The 10,457-nt window shown below is 32.3% G+C and overlaps 1 protein-coding gene across 2 annotated transcripts; it reads right to left on the reverse strand.

Moving 5' to 3' along the window:
• Positions 1 to 7,178: 7,178 nt before the first annotated feature.
• LOC120122132 lies at positions 7,179 to 9,827 on the reverse strand. 2 transcript variants are annotated; one of them, XM_039141362.1, is made up of 4 exons: positions 9,723 to 9,827; positions 8,076 to 8,887; positions 7,465 to 7,968; positions 7,179 to 7,366 (listed from the first exon to the last, which is right to left on the reverse strand). In XM_039141362.1, the coding sequence occupies exons 2-3, from the start codon at positions 8,622 to 8,624 to the stop codon at positions 7,501 to 7,503; spliced, it is 1,017 nt and encodes a 338-aa protein (XP_038997293.1). In that variant the 5' UTR covers positions 8,625 to 8,887; positions 9,723 to 9,827; the 3' UTR covers positions 7,179 to 7,366; positions 7,465 to 7,500. The 2 variants fall into 2 exon arrangements, with proteins under 2 accessions (XP_038997293.1, XP_038997294.1); XM_039141363.1 differs by lacking the exon at positions 9,723 to 9,827 and adding an exon at positions 9,150 to 9,385.
• Positions 9,828 to 10,457: the final 630 nt, after the last annotated feature.

Here is a 10,457-nt window from a genome sequence, read left to right on the forward strand (position 1 = left end):
CTTAAGGGGGAGATTTGTAACATCCCAAAATCGGGTTAGTGGTTAGATTATAAAATTTTAGAGTTTAGTGACTAAATTAGATAAATTGAAAAAGTTTAGGGACTTAATGGAAAATTTTGTGTAGGATTGAATAGCAAAGAAGAGTGAATGGAAGAGAAAAATGGTCATTTGACAAGTAAATGAATTAAAATTTTGGTTATGGTTATATTATAACCACGTGGAGATAGTGGAAGGCAAAAATCAAGTTTCCAGAAAAGTCTTCATTTTCTTCCTTCTTCAAGCCATGAAAGCTATTTGGGAAAGGTGAGTTTCATATTAGTTGAATATTTATTGAATTTAAGCTTGGTTTATGTTCTTTAGATGATACTTAAGCTTAAGGAAAGCATAAGTTGTCTTAAAACCAAAAGATGAAGGAGTTATGAAGGTTTTAATATAAGAGGTGATTAAGTGAAATTGTTGTAAGGAGTTAGTAAGTGAAGTTTGAGATTAAATTTGACTTGTCATCAATTAAATTAAGAAGTATGAAGTGTTAGAAATGAAATTAGAACATATTGTAAATTTAGTAAGATTCTTGGTTTCAAGATATAGGATGAGATATTGAAGATAATGATGTTTTATATGGATATAAAATGATTTGAGTAATTGTAGTCAAGTTTAGTGATAAAAATGGAGTTCAAAATATAAGGTTTAAGTGACTTTTGGGCTAGGAGTATCGGTACTGATTCATCTAGTATCGATACTTCAAAGGTAAACGAGTGATATTTGGAGTAGGGGTATCGATACTAGTTGAACAATATCGATACCATAAGCCAAAATTTGATAAGTTATTCAAGAAGTATCGATACCTAAAGGGTAATATCGGTACCAAGGGTACCGATACCATAAGGAAAGTATCAATGCCATTTTAAATTAAGGATTCCAGAATCGGGAAAGGGTATCGATACCAAGGCTCGGTATCAATACCACGGCTAGGGAAGTATCGGTATCATACCTTGGGTATCGATACTACTAAGAGTGAAAATATGGAAGTTGGTACTTCTTTTAGTTCAGATTATTTATGATTGATTCATAAGGTTTAGAATTCTAATATTCGTATCAAATGTACATTGGTGTCTATATCGAACATAATCAAGTTCTGAAACAGTCAAAGAGTTAAGATCGATTGAACGAGGGATAACGATTTATAGAAGTTGATTTGGACTAAGTGAGGCTAAGGTGAGTGCATACTATAGTATCGATGTTGTTTTATGGAAACAAGACTTGGGAACATGCATATGTTAAGATCATTATGAGTACTTGCATAAGTGATATATGTTTATATGTTTAATATATGTTGTGTGATTCATATGAAAATAAAGGAACAAACATAAGTTATATGGTATGAGATAAATGATTATATGCACACATGATATATGTTACGAGATAAGACATGTGTGATTACATGAGAAATTATATGAGTTATATGAGTATATGAATATGTGATGAATTAATGATTATTGGACATATGAAACATATAAATATTCAAGCCCATGTTATGTGATATGAGAGTTGTGGGTATAGTTGGCATGCCAAGAATCGAGGGTTCTACGAGGTCCTTCGGGATATATACGAGGTCCTTCGGGACATATATAATGTCCTTCGAGACAAATTTTATATGCCACTCAGTGGAAAATTATACGAGTTATGGTGACAACATATATGCACAACCTCAATGTATTCGCATACCTTAAGTTATCAATAATGTACATGGGCACATAAAAGATATAAAAAGAATTAAATACCTTATAAGATGACATGTTATTATTTGTACAATGCATGATTATATATGTTATGGTTGAGTAAATATATGGTATTATGATTGCATATTTCATGAGTTCATTATTACATTTTTATATTATGCCTCACTAAGTCTGTGACTTAGCGTGTGAGTGTTTCACACGTACGTACCAAGAAATAGGAAGATCAGAGTTAGGGTCTATCAAGGCAACATCTCTTTTGAAGACGATCAGATTAGAAGTAATTCAAACATTATGTCATTTTGTTGTAGTAATTATGTTGGCATGTAATCAAAGTTTAAATCACATATGCTCTGATCGATTTTGTAACTATTTTTGATGGTACTTATGTAAATTATTTCACTATTATTTTAATGAAAGTTTAAATTTTCAACGATTTTGTAAAAGTAAACGTTTTGAAAAGTCAATGTGACACCTCATATTCGTATCCGGGTCGGGTACGGGTTAGAGGTGTTACATATTCAATTTGATTTAACTTGAAAGCCGATAAGCCGTTTGAAATATGGAATATTGTAAATCATTATTTACTCTTATTGTATTGAATTACCAAATTCCCTAAGAATCAAATGAGTAAAGTGTCCCTATAAGTCTGGTTGATGAAATTGCTCCAGGAATATCTGAATTCTTAAATAATCCTGATATAACAATTCCTGAATACCCTTATGATTTGTTTGTATTTTAAATAATCTTAAGGTACCTATTTTCGATTGTTATATCAGATCTGATAGATATTGAACCCCTTTAATATAAATCTCATTTCTGGAATTAGTTCGATAATATCTAAAATCTTGTGTCCCATTTCTAGTAATTACCAAGTACCTTATAGGAATAAATTTGATCCTCTAATGTGTTCCTTATGCATATAATTTTTTTTCTTTAATTTTAAAAGTATGAATATGTTATCTAAAATAAAAACACGATCTTTGATCTTTGTTTTCTAATACAAAATATATATGGCTCACAATTGTTGACGTTACAATTTAGTGTTTAATTTGATTTATATTGGGGTACTATTAGGGATCTGTTATAGGGTCTTTGGAGGTTCAATTCTGATCAAGTGATAATTTCTTATTGACCTAATGTATCCTTTATACTGGCTCCTATGCCCTATGGGTCTAGGGTAAGCCCTTATGAATGCTGGGAACTACACATCGATATTCGGTTGAAGGGTATTACTGTGATTTTAAAATCTATTTTACTGAAATAAAATACTATTTTTAAAAAAACTATTTGCACACTTATTTCTAGTTTTGGTGAAACATACTAGACTCCCCAACTCAATCTCTTAAATCCGTCTCTCTGAATGTTTCCTCCAAACTGTCAATTTCTTGACTATTTCTTGAACAATTAATTAATTAACCTCAACTCATCACCAGAACATGTATATGCTTAGATCGTTAGAAAAACTTTATGCCTTACCAAATATTTGCTTGTCCTTTAGTATTATTTGGTAGTTTTGTATTACTGGGTTTTCTCAAAGCTCACTCTGTTACTCTCCATTCAGGTTAAAGATTTGATCATGTGAAGTTCTCGACATTGGTAATGGAAGTTCTTTTGGCTTTGCTTGCGGAGCATAACATATGTAGGGGCATGTAGGTCATATGTTGTTTTTATATATTACAATCTGTAATTTATTTTTATACGGTGCATTGATGAATTATGTTTTAATGTTTTAACTTGTATTTTTTTTTAAATTTGTTTTATTGTTTTAATTTGGTTTGATAAAATTTTAAATTTTCCTAGATTTATATTTTGGTTCGCTCCGGTAGTCTTATTGTGACACCTTAGATTAGGTCGGATCACCTATATCAGTCTAAGGGTGTTACAATACGCATAAAAATTACATATATAAAAACAATATTAAATATACTTATATGAAATTTGTCGAAATGTTTTTTTTATTTTAAAAAATATATTTTTTAATATCTCTTTTGATTATTTTTTAATCAAAAAGTAATGTGATTTTAAAAAATCTCTAGCTTCGAAAAATTTGGGTTTACCTTTAAATAAAATAAAAAACCGTATGGTTCGAGGAGTTGCCACCAATATTTGATTAGGGTGTGATTGGGCACCCAAAAACGTATTTTTTCATTTTAATAAAAAAATTAATTTTAATTAAAACGATGAATTTATGGTCTGCATACCAGAAAAATGAGTTTGGGAGTCGGTTACGTATAGAGAATGATTAGCACCCCAAAACGCCCTAAATCAAATTTAATTTAATTTACGATCCCTTAAAAAATTTGAATGTTAGAACGAAAATGAGTAATATTTAATTATTTCCTATAAAGAAAAATCAACATCTAATACCTTGAGACAATCGATTCTTACTCCAATTGAAATAAAGAAATATTACGGTTTCATTGAAATATTCAAATGCACGAAATTAAACAAATTAAATTAAAAATTTCAAGCCTTTTAGAAAGAAGAAGAATATTCGATTATTTAAAGATATCGAGATCAGACCTTAGATAAGTTCTAACGATATTTTCTCGAAGAATTTAAATGAACGAACATTTCTTATTCTCTCATTCCCAATTTTAAGTGTAGTCAAATTTTAGGGTTTCACTTGATGGGATACACTTTCATTTTAAACTTATCGGAAGTGACTTTTTTATAAGTTAAGACAATCAATTTTCAACTACCTTAAAATGAAAGAGTATTATCCTTAGTCGAATTATTTGAATCGAGTTAAGATATGCTCATGAATATATCATGCGTACTAATTAAAAGATGTCTTGTACCTAAATTTATATGTTCAAATGAATACGACCATATATATATATGATTTATAACCATGTTAAAAAAATACTAGCAATACTTGGGAAGAAAAATGAAGCATGAGAGGGTGTCAGAGGTGACCTCATTCCCATTCAGTGGGATTCAGCGTTTCAAATTAAAAATGGTATAATCCCTTCCTTAGTCCTCCTAGTCTTATCCATAATCTAAAAATGTCATTTTTATCTATTATTAGGCTTAATCCAAGCCCAATTTCACTCGAACTTAGGTTACGGCTTCTTACAAGCCACAGAGTTTATTCAAAGTCCAATTCAGATTAACCCAAAACTCCTAATCCAGAATTTGAGGCATTACAATAATTTTCAATGACATCGATCTTTTTTTCCTTAATATAAAGTAGTTGGTTTTGCTAGATGTAATATTTGATTTATTTTGCTACTTAATGATATTTGGCTTATTGTGAACCTTGAGTTGAGAGTTTTTTGTTCTTGTTGGGAACATATGTAAACGCTTCTTTAATAGAGTTATAATATGCACCAAAAATGATTGTATGTTTGGATTTAAATATTAAGGTGTTGATTTGTGGTTTGTGATCATATGACTCATTCGAGGCTTAGAATTTCCATCTTATGGGCTGGATGGATTGTTGGGATATCCATATTAACTGCAGCCTTTCCTTGAAGGTGTGGGGTAGATATGTTTTGTTTTATGAGTTCCACGAGGCAATGAATTTAGACTTACAATGGAGTTTACTTGGTGCTCGTTACGGTCTTAATAAAATCTTTTAAATTGATGCATTCCAAGGTGATAACTTTATGTTTGGTGTATTGCTACGTTTATCTTGATATGGGCTCAGTAAAATGGTAATTGGAATCCTTGTGAATTGCTTGGAACCCTTTTGTGGTTTTCAATTATAGTGGAAAACTTTTGAATCTCTAGAAAGTCAAAGCAATTGAAATATGGGTATCCAAAGCAAATCAATTGTCGATGCACTTGCCTAAGTTGATCTCATTTGGACCCCTTGGTGTTTCAGACGGTTGTTATTGAGGATGGTGTTAATCATAAATGTCGTTAGTGTGGTGAAGAAACTAATGTGCCAACATGTATGCAACCTTCCTCGCGCTCTTAGTCCAAGAGAAAAGAAAATAATCATGCTACAGTTTGGTATCAAAGAGAGTAGAGACAATTCTATCCGAGATTGGAAGCATGCTCAAATTATCGAAGGAAATGACGAGGCAGCTAGAGAGCAATGCATTATACAAGCTAAAGCAATGTCTCATCGAACAGGGACTTGGTGCATATACAAATTTGGTTTCTTACGTATATATTTGTTTTGGATTGACATGTTCATGCAAGGGAAAGAGTGAAATCTGTTGTTGGCTAAAGAATAAGGCCTCTAAGCCTATATAACCTGGATTGTACTGCTCCAACATTGTAATATAAACAATGTTTTTCCTTTTTAGTACTAAAGTGTATTCAAGACCAATATAATCCATATTTAAAATTGTATGTTTGAACTCGGTACACATTAGATGAAAATGAAAACCTAGTCACTTGTTCTTTCTTGTGAATAAGCATCATGAGGACTTCAAACTTAAAATATTGTATTTATAACACAATCAACATAAATTATTCATATTATTTACAAATTTATTTTGATATACTTATAGAAGTAAAACATTGTGCTTTAGTTCAAAAATTGTAAAATGTAATTTTCTAATAACAAAATTAACTTAATTAAAATAAAAATAAAAAAGTCGTGAAATATATGTGAAATTGTTTTTAGAAAAATTAACTAAACACCAAAAAAACATTTTACACTGTAGTATCCAAATAACGAAAAATAAAATTGGAAAATATTTCTCAAAAAATGTTTTTAGTGAAACAACCATACTCTTTCTTTAAATTATTTTCTTGTTTTGTAGGTAAAGTTAAAATTATTATTCAATTAAAATATATAAAAAGTATATAAATTAAATTGTTACGGGTCCAAAAAGAACAAACAACCAAATAATTATTTAGCATAAGAATAGAATTATACTATTTATTATTTTTATTATTATCTAACTTTTACCATCTTTAGTTTCAAATTATTATTAATTTTTATATTTACACGATATATAATAAATAAAAGTTACCAAAAATAAATAAATAAAGAAATAAAAGAGTTGTATTGTTTTATATATGAGTTCTCAGTTTTATTATATACATACACACACATTAATTCCAAGCATATCGCAGCTTGACATTTAACTACAAATCCAGCCTTTGAATCTGGGCAAAAGCAAGATCAAAAGTTTATGAAATAAACAATATGACACTGCAAGCATTATCCTATATTACTTGAGTTTCAATTCTATAACACGAACAAAGCAATTTTTTTCTTGAAGCCGAATTGATATAGCATATGAACTGAGATTTTATGAACAAGAAAACATCTGGGTAAATGGCTGGAAAAAAAGATTACATATAATGACCTTTATCTGATATAACTTGACATTATTAACAAAGAAAATGAAACCAAAAAGAAAAGCAAATATATGAGAAAACTCTAGGGCATTGCTTACAGCTCAAGTTACGTGAACGAGATCGAAACTCCAAGCATCATACCATCTTAACCAACTGGCATTACTTACAGTGTGAGATAAAATAGGATGATCTTGATGTATGTAACTTGTTAAGAATAATAGATTTGTATAACCTATGATTTGAATACAACTTTTCAGAATCTACAGCAAAGGATGCACTGCCTCCAACGCCAATGCTTCCGGTAATGTCTCCTGTCGGCTTTAGCCATTCTTACCGGACTTGCATCCCATTCAGGCTGCAATCTGCAGGAATGAACAAACAAGCAACTAAGGATTAATTATGAATTGTATGCAAAGGAGAAGTGAAGTGCAAGAGATGGATAGTTTGCTGGTAAAATTACATAGGGAAGGCGAAAGAATGAGTGCTTGCTGTACTGCTATCTGATCTGAGGGAGAGATTGCCTGAATATGCTATTGGCCCGGAGAGTTATAAGACTAGTTACGGGCCCTGCAAGAGAGAAACTAGACTCTCCATTTCCCCATTGAAGATTGTTCGAAAAAGGTTGATCAACTCTACCTTCAGGCTTCGATTCACTATCAAGATCGTGGCGACACTCGTCTTTGTGGTTGGCTGGAGCAGAAGAGTCGAAGTGACTCGTGATCCTTCCACCCTCCAGTCTGCTATCATTGGATACCTCTTTAACAATGCAGCGGCTGCTTGATTCCTCGGAAATGGAGGCCGGGACGGAACTGGTCAAAGTAGCTTCCCCTTTCCCAGGGTCAGATTCTTCAGCTGCAGGAACCAAAGCAGAAGCTGATAGAATCGCCTCCTCACTGCTATTGTTTGATTCTTCAACTGCAGAAACCAAAGGTGGTGTCCTGGTGACTACCTTTTCGCTTGAGTTCTACATACAAAATAAAAAACATATCATGGTACTTCCAAAGTTGTAAACCATCTTTTTTTCGGTATAGAACATAGACATTTTAATAACTTTTACCAAGACAAGTTTACCTGAAATGACTGTTGTTCGGTTCCATTACTTTTGCAGTCGGAACACACGGATTCAGTTTTCACCGAGCTCATTTCCGACATCATAGTTAACTCTCCCAGTCCAAGGGCATACAATTCTTTGGAGACGTCATCCGTAATCACTTGCATCATCGCATCATGATTCATTTCCCTTGACAAAATCAAATCTTTAGAATCACATTGATTCGGAAGCCCCTCATTAGACTCGGAATTTTCTTCTAACAAGGAAACATACTGTATACATGTATCAGCATCGAGTTTTTTCTTCGAACCCCATTCATTGTCGATATCCTTGCCAGGTTGATTTTCTTCTGGAAGTGCCGGAACATCGTTTATGGACATATCCATTTCCGGGTTCTCTTTCATTAGTTTAGCATCTAGATCCCTTTCAGAAGGCAGAAAACTCTCATCTGTGCCACTGTCGAACAAGAACTTGTCCTTTGTTAAAACTCCATCAATACAAATATCTTTGATAACATGATATCCATTCTCCTTGTAACAAACTACCAAATCTGGCAAATTACACCCCATCAAACTTTTATCCAAATAAAACCGTGTCCTGAAACGAATCCATTTTCTTCGACGACTGATAATTCGATCTCACAAAGTCAGTTTCCCTCATAGAACAATCGAATTTTGATGCCAGCCATCCATGTCTTTACCGTGTACGACACAATTTCGGTCTTACTTCACAGTTACCTCTTCTTTTTAGTCCATTCGAATCCAGAGGATTTCTTTGTTCACCAAAGGTTTTATGTCAGCCAAGTATGAATGTCATAGCACTTGTTCAGCACCTGCAAGTACATTAAAACATTCAATCAAAACAACTAATCCTCATATATTAAACACAAAAGTTGCTCCAAAAGGATGAAATGACAGATTTAGTAATATAGTAAACATGAATTCCCTCGAAAAGGACGGAAAATAAGATTTTGCAAGGACAAAACAGTTCATATGATCAACTGAAACCACAATTTGTGAATCTAATTAACTCGAAACAAAATCGATCACCCACCACCGTGGAAATACATGAAATCAAACAAGGAGTATACGCACCATTGCTGAAGGTGTGATAAACCAGATCAGAACAAACATGTATGCAATTCAAGCTCATTTCATTAGCTTAGAAAACAAATAAAACTCCAAGCATATGCACCACAAACAAAACCCTAAAAAGTGCTAATGATACTCAGTTAAACACAACAATAAAGTGAAAAAAACAATACACACAAAGAAATTGCACCATGAACCAAAATCATTTCAGTTCATGGGGGACTCTTCTTTTAGCCAGTCCTCAACATAAAAAAAGACAAGACCGAGAAAAGTTCTTAACTTTTAGAAAATGTTTATTTCAACCATTAATTTATGACTCAAAAGTTAAAAGCTGATTCAAACCCCAAAAAAACACAAAAAAACCCCTTTTCCCGTGTGTGTGTGTTTTCAACTTTAACCAGATCTAATACACTATAATTGTTTATCAGCAAAATCCCAGATTTATTTAACTCCAATACACGAGAAAAGCTGCAGTAAAAACCAAAAGGAGAGAATGTCAAAGATCTAAAAAGCAGATCCCAACAAATAGAAACAATCGTACAAAAGATAACATTAAAAATAAATTATAATATGTACCCTTTTTCCCCTTCCTCCTCTTTGATTCAAAACATGAACTTCCACCAGTCTTCACAGCAAAAGAGCCAAGAGAAAATCCGAAAACAAAGGAATCCCAATAGAAAAGAAAAAGAACAGCCTTTGGAGTTTAAGGGTTCTAAAGGAAGCAAAGCAAATAATAAATGAAGAATATTTTTCTTTAGTTCTAGTTACCTGACTAGGAATAAAAAGCTTTAAAAACAATGAAGAAGCTTAGTGTCAAGGAGGCCTTCTTAACAACCAACTAAATAGCATGTAACAATCGAAAATTTCAAAATAATATTTAATTGAAATTTGAAGTTTTAATTGTGAAAATAGATAAATTTTAAGGATTAAATTATAAATTTTTAAAACTTGTAACTTATTTTAGAGTTAAAAAAATTTAGGGACCAAACCTTGAATTTACCCAAGAAAAGTTGGTCATATTGGTTTATATATACCACTTCCCAAAATCCTCTCTCCCAACCTCAACTTCCGACAACGATCCCGACGTCGTCTGAATTCCGATCGTCATTTTGAAACCACCATTGTGTTCGTTATCGAGTGAGGAACAATTCTCTTAAATTAATTAAGGTGAAACGCTGCCAAACGCTATGAATTTCAAGTCAAAGCCTCAACCTTTTTTTTAGCACAACTGTCTAGAAAATCCTAAATTCATCGTCGATCGTCGCTCCGTTTACGACACCTCCCGCACCATAGTGTTCCCTGTGCCGTTCC

This window comes from Hibiscus syriacus, unplaced genomic scaffold, assembly GCF_006381635.1.
Source record: "Hibiscus syriacus cultivar Baekdansim isolate YM2019G1 unplaced genomic scaffold, ASM638163v2 tig00110384_pilon, whole genome shotgun sequence".
Classification (NCBI taxonomy): Eukaryota; Viridiplantae; Streptophyta; class Magnoliopsida; order Malvales; family Malvaceae; genus Hibiscus; species Hibiscus syriacus.